The sequence below is a fragment of the Diabrotica undecimpunctata genome, chromosome 2 (genome assembly GCF_040954645.1).
Source record: "Diabrotica undecimpunctata isolate CICGRU chromosome 2, icDiaUnde3, whole genome shotgun sequence".
Classification (NCBI taxonomy): domain Eukaryota; kingdom Metazoa; phylum Arthropoda; class Insecta; order Coleoptera; family Chrysomelidae; genus Diabrotica; species Diabrotica undecimpunctata.
The window spans coordinates 13,204,344-13,223,422 of NC_092804.1; the positions used below are offsets into that span (position 1 = coordinate 13,204,344).

The 19,079-nt window shown below is 34.1% G+C and overlaps 1 protein-coding gene across 1 annotated transcript in view; it reads right to left on the minus strand.

Moving 5' to 3' along the window:
* LOC140433617 (cell adhesion molecule Dscam1-like) overlaps nucleotides 1-19,079 on the minus strand; it is a 757,823-nt gene that overhangs the window by 87,892 nt on the left and 650,852 nt on the right. The window contains exon 4 of the mRNA XM_072521600.1: nucleotides 10,984-11,250. Within this exon, the coding sequence (XP_072377701.1) occupies nucleotides 10,984-11,250 (267 nt within the window). The remainder of the gene's footprint in view (nucleotides 1-10,983; nucleotides 11,251-19,079) is intronic.

The window sequence follows — 19,079 nt, forward strand, 5'->3', positions numbered from 1 at the left end:
GTTACTGTTGTCACACACCACCGGTATGCTGACTATTTTTGAAACTACCTTTACATTCATACGCTTTGTGACACATTATTATGTCAACAACGAAAGTAATTATGCAAAGTTTGCGGGAGATTGCACAAAGCTCCACTTTGGAATTTGGAAAGAAGCCAGTTTCTTAATCAACATATGAAATTACCATGAAAGTCTGAAGTTTGTTTAGTCCTTATGAGGTTGCATCAGAATGTTTATTACCCGGAAGTTTGTATGTTAATAACGTTGCTTAAATATACATTCACGAACACATTCCACAAGCTGAAGTGAAGACTAAGAAAAATAACTTTATTCAAAGTTGGTTTATATTTAAAAGAGGTTAACAAATATTTTTTTTTATTTACAAGACAATAGTCGCTTTAACCACGTGGGTCATTAGCCACATTAGATATTACATTTACATATCAATACATATCAATTATACAACGATGTATCGTTTAGAAAGTCTCCAAAGATTTTGGAATGTAAATGTTTACCAAAAATGTTCTAAGTCACTCGACATAATATTGATATTTTCATATATTTAGCTCTAAGTATTATTCTATTAGTTTTATGTTTGATGTCAGTTGTCATAGATATCAAGGATGTGGCTTCGTGTCATAACTGTATCATGTAATAGTCCTTAAATAAAAAAAGTAATAGGAATATCAAAACCTACGTTTATTAATAATACAACATGGCGCTGTCAAACGAAAAATAAAATCACATTACTTGTGTTACGAAAGTTTCCCTAAAGTTTAAGTCAAGTCAAATAACCTATACTTAAATTAACATATATTATATACACATATATTATAGGCCTATAATTAAAAATACAAGATGGAGGTCAGACTAACGATTCCTATAAAATTTGAGGGCAATAGAGTCGAACATTTCAGAAAATTTAAGCTAAACTTGGAAAATTACCTCTGAAAAGGACACAAAGCCAGATAAAATGAAAGTTGCTATTCGTCTTTTTCTTCTTTATTTTTTTTTTTGTTCTCCACCTGGTAGGTATTTGACCAGCACATATGTTTGATTAAATGCAGGGACTCTCCTCACAGAGAATCTGGTTTTAGCATATCCCCTTCGGTTTCGTTGGCAATTTGGCTGATGTAGCTAAAAAAGATGTTAGGAGACAGCTCAACAAAGCTTAAAACTTTTATCGCTCAGGTGCAACGGCCGAGCATTACACACACCCAGAAATGTTACCTCGGATTCTTAGTCAGAGCACCCATGAAAAAAAAAAGAATAGGAATATATTAGATTATGGCGGTTATGAACCTAATATGACATTATCTGAATTTTTACATAGACAAAAAATATATTATGTTATGTTTGAATTTTTGAATTAGTTTTGTCTCTTTTATCAACTAATAGGTAGTTATTGTTTAATTGTAAATACCCCCTAAATTTTAATTTGAAATGTTTTAATGAAGCTGTTAATGACTTGTATGGTTCTAGCATTTATGTTGTGGAGTACATTTTGTATGGAAATTGGAGTAGGACATCCTGCTTTAATAAGTTTATGGTAGACATCAAATTGCGGCATTTTATTAATGGGACATTCCAACACCACATGTGTTAGGTTTCCCATTTATCCACATTCACAATATAGAGAGTCCAGACACTTAATTTTAAACAAATATTCTGGAGTAAGACAGTGACCGGTTCGCATTCGAATGATAGATGTGAGATGTCTTCAAAGTTGCTATTCTTTTAAATTTAATAGGTGAAGAAGAAGTTGAGGTTATAAACACTTTAGAACTTACAAATGCAAAAAGAGTAATTTTCAAATAGTATTTAATGAGCTAGAAGCGTTTTGTGTACCAGAAATAAATGAAATGTTTAAAAGATTTGCTTTTTATAGTCGCAATCAGGAAGCGGGAAAAACCTTTGATAATTATTATACAGATATAAAAAAATTACCACAGTTAAATGAATTTAGGTGTGAATTAGATAAAGCTTATTTAGCTAAAGGCTAGTGAGAATGACGCTTAGGAACACGATAAATAGGGTAACAATAAAAGGAAGCTTTTCAAGACAGTTCACAGTGAATATAGGTTTAAAACTATGGGATCCGCTATTAACGAATGTATTCAACCTATTATTAGAACAAATCGTAGGAAGAACAAATATGAGCACAAACAGGACTATTTTCAATAGCAGGGAACAGTGCATAGCGTATGCGGATAAAGTGGTGATACTAGCGAGAACAAAAGAAAACATTTAGAAAAAGTTAAATAATGAATAATAGATTAATAGAATAATAATTAATAATAATAAACCAAACAAAAATGCAATATATTGAAATGAGAGGAGACAAAACAAATAATAACAAATATATCAAAATGAAAGGAGCAGAGACTGTCTATAGTTTTGAAAAAGTCTCATAATTTGGGTACTTAGGAGTAACCATAACGAACAGAAAAAGAAGAAAAAGAAATAGACAAAAGATTAATGAAGGGAAGCAGAACGATAGGGTCACTAAATTCATTACTGAAAGCAAAAAATGTGTCAAGAACAGCTAAACTGCGAGTACAACCCACAGTAATGTATGCCAGTGAAACGTGGATTATGAACTAGCAGGAAAAAAGAAAGTAGAGATCTGGGAAAGAAAGGTGCTCAGAAAAATCTTCGGAGGAATAAAGACGGCAGAGAATATTTGGAGAAGACGAACGAATAAAGAAATAATGAGGATGTATGGAAAACCAGCAATTACGGCAAAAATACAAGCTCAAAGAGCTAGATGTCTTGGTCACATTATACGAATGCTAAATAATCTGAATGTTAAAAGAATACTGAAGAAGGGATATATAATATAATTCCTTTTTGAGTCGTTCTATTTCTGGATATATTTCCTTCTTGAGTCGTTCACTGTTATATGGCATTTGATAGTTTATACTGTTGGTTACAATTTCTGCAATCTTTATTGACTATGTGTTCATGTAACTTTGTCTTTCGCAGCTGTTTCTCAAAAGAAAATGTTTATTTATTTATGATATTTATAACGAAAAAACAAAAAATGATGTTTTTAATCATTTTGTATTAATTTAATTTTTTTTTTTTATTAATATTCCTGACCTATCTGTGAGAGAGTATAAGTCAATTATTATTATTGAGGTTATCACACAACTTTTTCTGCAAAAATTAGAACGCAACCCTATTGAGAGAAATATTCTTAGAAAAATGTATGAAAGCTTAAAATTGTGGAAAAAAATACTGTGCAAATATTATCGGCGCTGATGATTTCACATCGCTGTTGCTCTGTTTTAAGTTAAACGTAAACATTGGAAGAATTTATATTTCTCATTCCACTTGCACAAACTTAAATCAAGAGTCAATAAAATCAACTGGCATTTTATTTTATTAACAAACGACAATCTTATAAAAAATAGACTGGTTTTCCTAATCCAATCTCATCCGCCTTTTGACCTTATTTTTGTTAAAAAGATCACTAAAAGATTTTGACTGACACGGATATTTCTGTTTTCTCAGAAAACTCTCAGGCAATTGAGTTTTATTTCAACATGCTGCCAGGCAAATCGATAGAAAAATAGAACTTGCACTTCAGATTTTCTTCTTAAAATATCCAGATATTCTTAGACGACAAATAAAATTTTCATAAAGTATTTGTATTTGGAAAATAAAAATTCGAACAATTTGAATAAAATTTTCTGCAAATAGAGGTTTCAACAAAATTAAATATGGATAAAATTACTAAAATATAACACAGAGTACAACATAATACTAGGATGGTTGGATAAGTACTTAGCCTACAAAAGAAAACCTTTAACTCGTCTGAAAAATACGTTTTTTCGAGGTCTGCAAAGTAGGCTTTTGTGGCGACGGTGACCACATCATTCGAATTAAATTTCTGCCGGCGAGTGCCCTTTTCAAGTTTGAAAACAAAAAGAAGTCGCATGGGTTCAAATCTGGAGAATTCGGAGAATGGGGTAACAGTTCCTAGCTCAATTCGACCAATTTCGTCATGACGAAGGTGGAGGTATGAGCCAATGCGTTGTCATGGTGGAAAAGCACTTTTTTTTCGCCAAATGGGGTTTTTTGTCTGCAATTCGGCGTCTAGTTAGCCTACTAATTCAGCTTAGTAGGGCCCTATGATCATTTTGCCCTTGTCCAGGTAGTCGATGTAGATCACCACTTGTAAATGCCAGAAAATGATGGTGATTACCTTTCCGACCGATATGACTATTTTATTTCTTCGGAGCGCGTTCGCCGGATCCCATCTAGTATTTCGAATAATAAGTGGTCTCTAGTGTATACCAGTGAATCCATGTATCGTCGATGATTACGAAACTACTTAAAAATTTCTTGAAATGTTACAGCCTTGTTAAAAAGTATCTTTGTAAAAAGAAAACAAGATAGTGAAAAACGAAAATTTCTATACCACAACTGCAAATGGCTCAAATACACAAACGAACAGGGACTGATCTATTATAAAAAATTTCTTCAAAAAACAGAAGACTTCTTCAATTTGAATTTAAATCGCCGTGGCCGTCCGGTTGTACTTTTTTTATCAAAAAAATATACAGAGCCACTTGCAATCTACAAGTGCAAGAAAGATGATCTCTCGGAATTACTACCCCTTATTCCAGATGTGAACACAAGCTCTTATAAGCAACGTGTACATTCAAATGCAACAGTTGACGTTGACCCAGATTAAGAAGACCTAGATCCAGACACCGAAAATCTAGACTTAGAAGAGTAATAAAGATGTGCACTGATATATTTTATTTGTGTTGGTTTTTACAGCGAATAAAACTTCCATTATTTTACGCTTCTCATCCAAATCGACTTTATTTCAACCAATCTAAGATTTAGAAATTCCATTGTAAGTGTCAAGACTTTTCCTGGAGCAGATGTCCCCTCAGACCATAACCTTGTTGTCTCAAAAATGAAACTGAGGGTAAAAAAGATAATAAAATCCAAAAGTTCTAAGGTGAATACTCAGTTACTCAAGATAAATGACATCTGTGCTGAGGCTCTAACCTGTATTAATTAAGAAATGAAGAAATTAACATCCGAAATGAAAAACACTGAGAATGTGAACACTATGTGGAGCAAAATCAAAGATTCTGTTATAAAAACAGAAATAAACTCTACAAAAGAAAACAGAAAGCCGAAAACCTTGGATGACTCAAGAAATACTAGAAACCATGGAACAAAGAAGGAAATATAGAAATAAAAACCCAAATAAGTACAGAGAAAAACATAAATTAATAAGGAGCAGAATAAAAGAGGCTAAGGAAAAGTGATTGAGGGAAACATGCAGCGAAGTGAAAGAATTGCAGAAAAAGCATGATCATTATGATTTACATAAAAAAGTAAAAGAATTATCTGGAAAATAACGAACAAATACACCTAACCGATTAATTGACAAAAACAATAAACCTTTTAATAACGCAATTGAAATCAAACAAGTATGGACTAAATATATTGAAGATCTTTTCATGGACACAAGAACGGAACCAACACAAATTGAAAACGAGGAAGCTCCAATAATATTAAAATCTGAAGTCCAACATGCTATAAACAACTCAAAATCTGACAGAGCCCCTGGGTCAGATAAAGTTCATATCGAGCTGATTAAACTTATAGGCGAAGATAATTTAAGTGCAATAACTATACTCTTTAACAACATATACAAATCTGGTGAGATACCTACAGAATGGCTGCTATGGACCTTTGTTTGGCTACCAAAAACCAAGAACCCCAAACACTGTAATGACTATAGATTAATCAGCTTAATGTGACACTTATTAAAATCATGTTTAAAGATTATACATGCAAGAATATTCAGAAAGTTCAAAGCGGATATGAGTAATAGACAGTTTGGCTTTCGTAACGGCTTGAGAACAGTGGAAGCTCTGTATAGTTTCACAACTCTTGCCCAAAAATATCGAGACCAACAAAAAGATCTTTTCGTTGCGTTTATAGAGTATAGAGTAGCTTTCGACAAAGTTAAACATAACATTCTCATGGAATATCTGAAGAGAAAAGGACTCGACAAAAATGACATTAACATACTGAAAAATCTCTATTGGAACCAACAGGCTGTGGTAACATTAGATGGAAGTAGCACGGATGCGCAACAGATAAGTAGAGGAGTGAGACTGGGCTATGTACTTTCGCCATTACTATTTAATATAGATTCCGAAGAGTTATTTACGCAAGCACTTAGAAACTGTACAGAAGGGATCAAGATAAATGGTGACAATATATATAACATCCGTTATGCTGACGATATAGTCATTATCGCTGAAAGTGAGACAGAGCTGCATACGTTACTAAACATAATTTGTGATACTGGGGAACAGTTTGGTTTAACAATAAACATAAAGAAAACAAAAACCATGGTTATCAGTAAGAGGGACTAAGTCATTACAAGGATCCAGACAAAAAATTAAAATATTAAGCAAGTGGACAAAATGAAATACTTAGGAGTCTGGATTACGGAAGATCTGAATCCGAAATCAAAAATTCGCTCAAGAATAGAGCAATCAAGAGCAACCTTTTTGAAAATGAGGAAATTTCTTAGTAACCAAAGACTCAATCTGCAAATCCGATATCGGATGGTAAAATGGTATATCCACTGTATTTTTCTTTATGGTGTCGAAGCCTGGACTGTTAATGTTGACTTAATAAGAACACTGAAAGCTTTTGAGATGGGGTTTTTTAGGAGAATTTTGAAAATACCATGGATCGTTCATATTACGAACGAAATGGTGTTACAGAATGGGAAGAGACAGAGAACTTTTGACCACTATTAAAATACAAAAGACAAGATATTTGGGGCATATACTTAGAAATGATAAGTACGAGTTGTTGCAGCTGATTATGAAGGGTAAAATCGAAGGAAAAACGGGTCCTAGTGGACGACAAATATCCTGGCTGAAAAACATTCTCAACTGGACCGAGTTAAACACACAGACGTTCTTAAGAAAAGCAGAAGATAGAGACGAATTTGCAATGGTTATAGCCAACCTTCATTAGTGGAGATGGCACTAGAAGAAGAAGAAGTATATACCTGTATTTCTTTATTACTATAATGGCTAGCATGTTAGTTTATATAGGCTTAAGTCAGCAATCGCAATCAAAGTCAGATCCACAAGACTTAAGTCAATCAAAAATCATCAATTGGTAAAGATGTTACCTACTTTATTATTGTCTATAGGTTTGGTTAATATATCGTATTATAATATTAGTATAATGTAAGTTTAATTTAAAAATGGATTTTCACGACAAGAATAAAACCTTTAATAAATTCTCCTGAAAAACAACAGATTTCGACTTATGCGCTTTTTCCCCAACACTAGAGTGATTTAAAGAACTATTCCATATTTAATATGCTACTTAAATTGATATTTACACTATAACTATAAATACATTACAATGAATATAGAAACACACTAGGTATTCGTGTATATACGAGCAACAAAGGTTTCCTTCTGTAGTTCGGTTCTAAGTCTGGCGGGTTGCGTCGTATTCTTTTAATAACTCCTTCATAAACTTCTGACCGACCGGAGTGTTTCGTCGTGTGTTCTGGAAACGACAGGCCATTACGAGGAGCCTTTGTGTCCTAGTGGAGTGCAAACGAGCACTTACCCTAGACTCGTATACCGACAGGGATTAAAGGAAATACCGAAGAGTACGTTTTAGGGAATATAAGTAGGGCCTTTGTGAGACATCACTACGCAACAAGGGCGCTTTGGTAAAACCACGGGACTTGGGGTTTTATTTTTAATATTTCTCCGAAAGTTTTTGGGCTTCAAACTTCGGCAATTATGTCAAAACGGACCACATAATCCTCTTATGCTGCAGTATATCTAGACGTCTTTATTGTTATTCCATATACCCTTAAACAACCTACGAAAATAAAGATAAAGTAAGGACCTAAGTGTTAAAAAAGCTGAGTCTGGCTGTACAAGAAATATGGATCTTGTAGATATTTACGATAAACAAGAAATCAAAACAAGAATACAACATGAGCGCTCTACTCTTTATAGCGGTCATAGAATATTTGTACGCTATATTGCAATGACACAAAAAATTTTCAAGCTAATCAAAATTGTAGGGTAAAACTATTTTAATTAATAACATTAATTAATAAAATTATAAACACAATAAAATACCGGAAGAATGGAAAACATGCGAACTAATTCTACTATTAAAAAAAGGAGATATCATCTCCTAAAGAACAGATGTTCAGACTTCCTTACTTTTTTATAGAACTTATATTCGCTCTATCATAGATTATGGATGTTGGTTATATGGATCTGCCAGCAAGAACTTACTAAACAAATTAAACATATTTATAAACCAGTGTTTGCGTATCTGTATTGGTGCCATGAAGCCACTCCTATTGAGCCCCTTTATGTTGAAGCACGTGAGCCTCCAATTTCTCTTAGAAGACATTTCTTGGCCGAAAAATTTTTACTGAAAATTAAACACCAGAACACTTTCCTTTATACCGAATTAACAAATTTAAACAATTATGATTTAACGAATAAATATTGGATTAAGAAAAATTCTCCAACCCTATGTGAAGCTCTTAGAGAAAACACAGTTTGTGCTGATGAAGCTATTAATTTAAAATCACACACAGATATAAATGATTTTGAAGCTCTTTTTTATAGCGTTAAATTTATTAAACCAAATTATGTTAACACTGGAAGAGCAAATAACAACATTATAACAAGCATCTTATCCAATTGGGATTACTACAGTACTATCTACACGGATGCCTCCAAATCAGAAGACGGTACAGGATGTGCCTTTTACATCCCCATGGAGAAGGTAGAAAAAATGTTCAAATTAAAAGCAAATATTTCCATATTTAGTGCGGAAGCAATTGCCATATATCAAGCCCTACTTTTTGTTTCTAACAGAGATTCCTCCGTTATTATTGTTTCAGATTCCATGTCAGTTCTCACAGCCATTAACCAACCTTTTGTTCTAACCACATACTCCAATCCCTACATAATATTAATTAAAAAATTAGTTAAACACTTTAAGGAAAATAAAACAAATGTGATATTTATATGGGCCAAAGCACACAGTGGAATTAAACATAATGAACATGTGGACCAACTAGCCAAATTAAGTATTTATTCAGTGGATACCACAGAATTTCTACCCAGTATTTCTGATTTGGTTGCTTCACGCAAGACAGTTTTAAAATATAAATGGAGTGACCTATGGTCTGAGTTTTGTTTTACCAACCCAAATAGATACACTTCTTTACACACAACTGTCCCTGTTGCACATTGGCACAGAACTTATAATGTCCCTAGGCGTTATATAACAACCATATCTAGGCTTAAATTTGGACATGCTTATTTTCCTGCTCATCTTGCAAGGATTCATGTGATCGAGAGTAAAAACTGTGTGGAATGTGGAATAGAAGGTGACCTAGATCATGTAATTTTTGGTTGTGCCAAATATAATTTGGAATCCACCTTATTATATAATAATATAGTTCGTATTACCGGTAAATCTCCGTTTAACGTTTTATCGGCCCTAGCGACTCAAAATAGATTAATCTACGATTGCATAATCGATTTTTTGACCAAATGTAATATTTTTCTTTAGTTAAAAAAAAAAATTGGTTTTTACTTTTTACCTTTGTTTTCTCTCCTTTATATGTTTAATCCTATTTACCGTGGCCTAGTTCTCCTGTGTATGTTATATATTTTTATCTATTTTAGTCTATTCGATTGCAAATAACTCAAAAACTTTTTACTGTACCTAATGAGATTAAAAGATCATGTAACTGGCTGTATGGCAAACTGTCGAAGCCATATAAAAAAAAAAATCTCCTAAAGAGAGTCATCTAAAATTTTTCCTAAAAATAATTCATAAGATAATCTACAAGCTATGTGAAATACTAGAAGAAGCAGGAATTAACAACCAAGATCTGAAAATAATTTGAAATCTTTACTGGAATTAGACAGCACATCTCAGAGTTGAAAGTGAACACACTGACTATATGAAAATCATGCATGGAGTTACGCAAGGCTGTATTTTGTCTCCTTTAATCTTCAATCTGCACTCTGAACGAATGTTTATCGAAGCTTTGCACGAAACTGAAAAAGGTATTCTACTAAATGATTACCGGCTAAACAAAATCAAAGATGAAGATAACACCATAGTATTTGCGAACAACTTAGAAGACCTACGAAGTCCATATGAACAAAATCACGTATTACAGTCAACAATATGGACTTAAGCGTTAAGAAGACAAAGCTTATGATAAATAGCAAGAAAAAGATAGCAGAAGGTCAACTCTACGTCAACCAATCCCCTGTAGAAAGAGTGACGCACTACAACTACCACCATAATAAATGAAGAATAGACCAACAACCAGGAGATTAGAGCAATCATCCAAAAAGCTAGATTCACCTTCAATCAGATGGAGGCCTTCTTCAAGAGACACAACCCCTCTCTTGATACCAAAGTAAGAATGCTGCGATGCTACGTCTTCTCTGTCCTTTTTGATGGTGTTGAATCGTGGACTTTAAACGAAGATATGTGCAGAAAACTAAAAGCATTTGAGATGTGGCTATATCGGAGAATACTTAAGATCCCGTGGACTGACCGATTTACAAATGAGGAGGTCCTCAGAAGAATGAATAAGAACCGAGAGGTACTGACCACCATCAAATCTCAAAAGCTACAATTCTTCTGACGTATTATGCGAAATGAATCCAGATATGCTCTCCTTTAAGCCATCCTACAAGAAAAAATATTTGGAAAACGAGGTCCAGAAAGAAGAATATCTTGGTGAAAGAACCTCAGAATCTGGTTCAATACAATATCTGCGCAGCTTTTCCGCGCTGCTGCAGATAAGATGAAGATTGCCATGATGATCGCCAACATTCGTAATGTTGGCGAATACTCTACATTTAAGTTTTTGTAGTTTTATAAATATTAAAAACATCTTACCTGTCAATTTATGTACAGTTCGACAAGCGTAATTCTTGTAACCATCGCCAGGACCGGCATTGCTTATGTAGAGATCCCCGTTTGCTAGAACAACGTATTTCCCCCCAATATCTGTATTGGGATAGATATTAATAGCATCATCTTGAATCCAAGAAGTAACCATAACGTATTCGGCTACGTAGTTTGGTATTTTACATTTGAGGACGGCTGTGTTGCCAGCTATTACGTACTCGTCGTGGACTTGTATATCATATTTCTGTTTAACAACTGAAACAAAAACTTTAATTTAGGTTTGAGACATCTCAAAAGTTTTTTTGTTAATTATGGGTTGAATTTTTAGAATTCTTTTTTATTATACGTTTCATATAAACAAGAGAAGTAGAAATACAGTTGTAGATAATAATATAATTAATAGTTATAGGCAGCAAAAATAAAGGAAAAGAGAACACTATACAGATCACGACATTGTTTTATTTACCATACAACACAATGGCAATCGCTGTGACAGGTAACAAGTTCCCACCTCTATATTCATTTCACAGTAGATACGAATTGTCGTAATTTTTACATTGACATTAAAAATTTCAAACGAAGTTCTGAAATAATAAACAAATAATTAATAAAATGCAACTTGTAACATGGTACTTTCAGGGTCATTCGATACGCGAAGTAATTGATTTATTTATTGTTGCCTTCGAAAATAGACCCCCACTAAGTGTTACAACAGTTAAAAATACCATTAAACATTTTCAAACTTCGGGATGTGTAAACAGTTATAAAAAGTGTCATGAAGGTAATGAACCACGTGTTAGACCTGTCGATTAGGAGCGTCAAAACAAGGATATTGATATTTGTGCTTTTGTGGAAGCTAGTGAACCCTGCAATAGTGTACAAATTGCTAGAGAAGTTAACGTGAATGCTCCAACTGTCCAACGAGTTCTCAAACGGAATGGGTATCACTGTTTTAAGATACAACCAACACAAGAACTGTTTTCGGATGATAACTTTAGGCGGATGGAGTTTTGTGAAATTGTGTTAGATGAATAGAATGAAAATGTACACTTTTTAAAAATATTTTATTTTCTGAAGATCTTCATTTTTATTATATAAAAAACACAATCCATTCGTTGCAACGTATTATTATCGGAAAAATAAACACCTCAGTGTTGCAGTGCGAACGCAGCATCCGCAAAAGTTAAATGTTTGGACTGGGATGTTAGACGACCACATTGTCGGTCCATTTTTTATCGATGGAAACCTAAACGAGCCCAAATATTTACAACTTTTTCAGAATGAGATTATTCCGGCAGTTCGACGCCTTCCCGTTAATTTTCAGGCGGTTTATTTCCAACAGGATGGGTGTTCGGCTCACAACTCTAGAGCAACTATTGACTTCTTCAATCAAACGTTTCCTGATCGACTGATAAGTACACGTGGTATAACCTAGTCGAATTAAGGGCAAAAATACTTCATCTCTCTGCAAGCATTACACCAGTCCTACTCCAAAATATGAGTAGAAATCAGTATGATAGATTTGCCAACTATTTAGCACAAGGAGGTGGAATATTTGAGCCCTTAATCCATTAATCCGCTTTCCTAATTTTTATTTTTTGTTAGGTACATTTTACGAAGTTTGTAGGTTCTTAATTAGGTAGTATTTTTTATGTTTGGAAGAATTTTATTGTTTTTTTTTATGTAAAAGTACAAACGATTCTTATTCTGATTTATTTTCTTCTTTATTGTCTTAATATTATAAGCTTTGTCCATACAATTTGTACAGTTTTCAATGACAATAAAGCATATTACTTATTTACTTACTTATTTATTTGTATTGCTATTAAGGCTAAGAAATAACCAAAAAATTAGTTTTGGAGCATTATAATAAATATACTCTAGAGATGGGATTGCAATAAATCTTAATTCCTATGGTCAACAGAACAATGTCGTTATCTGTATAAACTGTGATACAGAATTGGTCACAGCATTTCAAAACTATAAGGTCGTAAGAAAGAAAGCAAAAATAGCAATAGCAAAATCTAAAGTGAAAGAATATACAAATTAATACGATAAACTTGATACCAGGGAGGGTAAATTTAAGATCAAATAGCAAAGAAAGCACAATATTTTAATCAGACTAGATGTGCCGAGACGAATACTATAGCATACTAGTTCCTACCTCCTAAATACCTACTTAGACAGTTTATTAAATAAATAATTTGACAGTACCTATAATGAACACGCACTGATTGAGCTAACAGAGACAGCAATGGTTACCAAAATAATAAACGAAAAGGTTGTTCAAGCACAAAACATAAAGAAAGGTAGTTCAGTTGGATCAGTTGATCCCGAGATGAAATCACGAGATAAAAAGACGTATTGAAATTGCCATGTCTACCTTTATAAAAATGAAAAAATTATTTTGTAATCGTGATATTAGTATTCAGCTACGAACTAGAATGTTAAAATGCTATGTATTCAGTACTTTGCTTTACGGTGTTGAGGCATGGACTCTTAAACAGAAGAATGTTAAAAAACTTGAAAGCTTTGAGATATGGTGCTACCGCCGTATACTAAAAATAAGTTGGGTGGATAAAATTACAAATGAAGAGGTAATACGCAGAATAAATAACGATCCAGAAGTTATAATGAATATAAAAAAGAGAAAACTTGAATACTTTGGCCACCTGATGAGAGGATTAAAGTACACATTCCTACAAAATATAATGCAAGGAAAAATCCAAGGACGCAGAAATCCAGGCCGTAGAAGAATGTCCTGGATGAAAAATTTAAGAGAGTGGTTTGGCTGTACCACTAACGAATTATTCAAAACAGCAGTAAATAAAAAAAAAAAGAATCGCCCTAATAATATCCAATCTTCGATAGGAGAGGCACTCAAAGAAGAAGAAGAAGTTGATCCCTGCAAAAGTGTAGGTAGCTTTAGGAGACACAAGAATAAGTTAACTATGTAACAGGTTTGTTTAATAAAATTATGAAAGTGGGACGATTGCCAGACGAATGAAGAAGCTGGATATTAGTACTTATTTACAAAAACAAAGGAGAAATTCAACAATTCATAAACTATAGGGACTTAAAAATAATAGAGTAATTCATAGACTGTGACATGAAGAAATCAAAATATCCGAAAATAGGTTTGGACTTGACAAAATTCTTTCAACGCAATAATTTTAAAAATGATAATGAATATTTTGAATAGCTCATGACTATGTTGAAGGAAACATAGGGGAAGGTGAGGTAAAACGGGATACTTAACGTTTGAGGCTGTATAACACCGAAACTCTGTATTGGAGGCTACTCATATTTTGGCACAGTGAAAACTCATTATTTTTGTATCAAAAGCACAAAAAAAGATTTTTTTTTATAAATGTATAAAAAAGTTATATGCAAAAATTTGACACCAATACAATTTCCCATTTTACCCCCACTGTGTGGGTAAAACGGGATACACCGTGGGGATAAAATGGGATAGGATTTTTTTATTTAGTTATTTTAATTAATTTTCTCTTTTTTTTTAAGTTTAATTTTTTTTTTATTTTTATGCAAAATACAACAACTTAAACTCAAAAATTCAAAAGGAACGAAGAAGAGCAATTAACTAAATAAGAAATAACGATGGGTTAAAGCCAAAAAACCCAATATTAATAGGAATAATACTACAGAACATGTTTCTTAAATATTAATAGGAATAATAATAACGAACATTTTGCTTAAATATTAATAGGAATAATAATACCGATGATTTTGCTTAAATATTAATAGGAATAATAATGCCGAACATTTTTCTCAACTTAATCATATCTGCTGCAATATTCGCAAATACATACATCATCATCGCTGTCAGCTCCTGCACAAGTCTCATGTCTCCATTTTTTACAATTGCAGCATTGTATCCAGCCTTCTCCTTTTTTGTCTGAAGAATATCTATTGTTGCAATAGAAGCATTCCTAATCTGCACTACTGTCACTGTTTTTAATCTTCTTGGAAGTATTTTCTTTTTTTACGGTTTTCTGCTTTAGTGACTTAATCTTGGTCTTTGAGTTAACATTTTTAACATTAACTTTTAGTTTTCTGGTAGCTAGAGATGTCTCCAATTCTTATTTATAAGGGGTGCTTGTTAATATGACAGAAAATAGACCTTAACCAGTGCTTGTTGAGGACATGTCCATAAGCAAATCTTTAGAAGATTCATTATTTTGTCTTTCTGGGGTAACTTGTTCTTCGACAGGCTGGTCATTTTTGGATTGACTTTTTACGGAGATAGATATGTTTTCTTCAATATTTGGCTCATGATCAGTAGGCAAAGCTGCAGCGAACTTCTCTTCGGTAAAAACAGTACGATTCAGTGGGAAAATGTCTGTTTTTGGAAACCATTAATGGCATTTAATGGAGTAGATGCACGTAGGTAAGCTTTTCCAAATAGGTGAGGTACCTCTGAGATAGTTACACATCGCCCTGGATGATGTCTCAGCCACACTTCTATTTTTTGAGTATAAAATGTACTTAACGGATACATTAAGGAAACATCCAATGGCTGCATCCTATGGCTCGTATGAGGAGGTAGGCAAATTATTGTCACTCCATTTTCACGTGATTTATCAATACTAACAATATTTGTGTATGGGTTTTATGGCCATCCAAGATTAAGAGAGATGGGTTTTCTTTTGATGGTTGAGTGTGATAAAGAAAATGGTCAAACCATTGTTCAAACAAGTTAAGCTGCATCCAACCAGATTTATCAGTAACGACTAAGGTTCCTGGCGGTGCACCCTCCGAGAACTGCGGCTTCATACGAACTCTGAGAATTACGATCATAGGAGGAACAAATATTCCACTGGCACTCATGCAGATTACAGCAGTAGAAAGCTCCACTCGTTCTGCAGATGTTAGGGTGCCGACCTGTTTTCTACCCTTGACAGCAATCACTTTTGATGGACGACCTTGAACTGTTGTAATCCCGGTTTCGTCAACGTTAAAAATACGGGAGGGTGGAAAGTTCATTTTTTCCTGAAGAGGCTCCAAAAGGTCAAAAAATGATGAAACTGCTTCTTTGTTAAAGCCTCGAGCACATGCAGCTGATGTTGCTTCAGGCAAACGGAGCAAAAGTTTATTCCGTTTCAAAAAGCACGAAGCCATTCCCACTCAGCCAACTTGGTGTTTTTGTTGAAATGATGTTTGATGTTGTTTTTCTCTGCCATCTGATATGCCAAGCTACGGATGGAACGAGTTGTAAGACCGAACATCATAGTTTCCATATTCTTTGCATATGTTACCAATTGCTGCTCCAACTCTAGAGGAAATGTAGGCAGTCGGCTCCCAAGTAATTTAGAATGACCTGTTGCGGATTTATTTCTTCCTTTGAACCTTCCTTTCCAATGTTGATTTTGGAACTCCATATTTTTTGGATGCTTTTAGAAATCCACAAGTTCCTTTTCTAATGCTTCCAGAGCGCGGGCCATAGATTTTTCAGACCATTTTTGGTTTTTTCGTTGGTAATTTCTAGGCATCTGAAACAAAAGCAATTCTTCTAAGTTTATTCTTATATTACCCTAAACAAACTTGAATATTTTTTGCTTTTAAAAGTGTTTTAACTATAGAATTTTCACATAAGGGGTAAAACGGGATATCCCATTTTACCCCACCCGGTTATTTCCCGTTTTACCCCACATGCTGTTTAAAAAGAAAAACTTACCTTGTATGCTCAATATGAATTGGTTCACTCAAAAAACTTATTCACATTATGCACAGGGCACTACACATCATCTGAGTTCAAAAATTATTTCAAAAACTTGTTTAAAACAAAAGTTACAGCTTAAAACGTGGGACCCAAAAATTACATCAGGCACCTGTCAAAACACATATTTTGGTCTGAGCACGAGGTCGGGTGTTTGAACTACGGCGCTTTCGAACTACAAGCCAAGGCGCATTAGACAAATGTTTTAAGTATTTTTCACCGCGGCTGACGTCATAGGTAGGCCGCTAGAGGCACTATCCCGTTTTACCCAAGTATCCCATTTTACCTCACCTTCCCCTACATCTAAACAAATTCAGTGACGCATAAAATTCAATAAAAATTTTTCATTCACCTCATTACCTTGCCCGAATAAGGATTAACCTACATACCGTAATAACGCGCTATAAGAAGTATTAACTTCTGTTGCCCTCCTTAAGTGTCACGCGAAGTTTTTTTTGGATTTTGATATTAAATTAAACTTTTTCGTAAAGGGTCTTGATAATATGAATGTCATTTTTTTGCTTTTATTATTTTTAAACTAGATATTTTTTTCTTTTTAGTTCTTCTTCCAATAGAGGGCACTATAGTTGAGGATATTGAGAGAAAACAGCTCATATGGTATGGGCATGTGAGCCGAATGGGGGAAGAAAGATTGCCTAAAAAAACGATGATGTGGCAACCCCCAGAGAAGAGGAAACGAGGAAGACCACCACAGAGCTGGACCCTGGGAGTTAGGAAAGCGATTAGCGCTCGAAATCTGGACGAAGACCTAACTCAAGACAGAATACAGTGGCGTTTGGGAGTCGGACAACGTCGTAAGACGTTATAAAAAAAACCGAATATATATATAGTTCTTCTTCTTCATGTGCCATCTCCTTTAAGAAAGTTGGCAACCATCATGGGAATTCGCACTTTAGAAACCGCTGCTCTAAAGAGGTCAGCAGAAGTGCAGTTAAACCAAGCTCTCAAATTGTTTAACTAGGAGATGCGTCTTCTTCCGCGACTCCTTCTACCCTGTATTCTTCCTTGCATTATTAATTGCAACAAGTTATAACGCTCGCCCCTCATGACATGTCCCAGATATTGCAGTTTTCTGACTTTAATTGTATTTAAAACCACTTTATCTTTTCCCATTCTTCTCAACACCTCGACATTCGTGACTCTATCCACCCAACTTATTCTTAATATCCTTCTGTAGGTCCATAACTCGAAGGCTTCTAATATGTCCGAAACATCTTTCTTTAATGTCCAAGCCTCCAACCCATAAAATAATACGGAGAACACGTAGCATATCAGAAGTCTTATCTTTAAAGAAATTGAAATGTCTCTGCTGCAGAGTACTTTTTTCAGTTCGTTGAAAGAATTTCTTGCTCTCCCATTTTTGTCTTAATGTCTTCTGTGTACTCATTATTTTCGTTAATTATTATACCCAGATATTTATATTTTCAACTTTTTTCAATTTGTTCTCCATGTATTGTTATGTTTTCTTGGCACTGTTGGGCTTTTGTAATTACCATAAATTGTGTCTTTTTTGTGTTTAGGGACAGTCCGTTTTCTTGACTGTCTTCTACCACTCTGTCAGCCATTTGTTGTAAATCCTCAAGACATTCCGCTAATAAAATAGTGTCGTCAGCAAACCGTATATTATTGATTGGTCGTCCATTTACTTTTATTCTCATAGTTAGTTCTTCTAGTGCTTCTTGGATTATTTCCTCTGAATACAAATTGAACAAAGTAGGAGACAGGACACAGCCCAGCCTGACGCCCCTCTCAATCTGTATTTCATTTGAAAAGACGTTGTTCTCTTTAACCACAGCGATCTGATTATAATAGATAGCGCTAATGATTCCTGATGTCTCTCATATCTAAGTTTTTCTTTTCAAGTAATTCGATAAGACGGTTATGTCTGACCTTATCGAAGGCTTTGTTGTAATCCAAGAAACACATATATACTGGCTGATTAACATCCATGCACCTTTGCACAAGAACATTCACAGCGAATAGGGCTTCCCTCGTTCCCAATGCATTTCTAAATCCAAATTGTGTGTCGCTTATGTCCTGCTCAAGTTTGTTGTGTATTCTCCGGTGTATAATTTTTAAAAATATTTTTAGCATATGACTCACTAAACTTTATCCGGTGGTCTGGGCATTCTCTTGCATTTGATTTTTTTGGTAGTGTTATGAATGTTGACATCAGCCAATCTCTGGGAATAATTCCTGTACTGTATATTGTATTGAATAGGTCGACCAATATTCCAATTTGCTGTTCTTCTATTAACCGTATTATGTCTACAGGTATTTCGTCAGGACCTGTTGCCTTGTTCTTCTTTGTTCACTTTATCGCCTC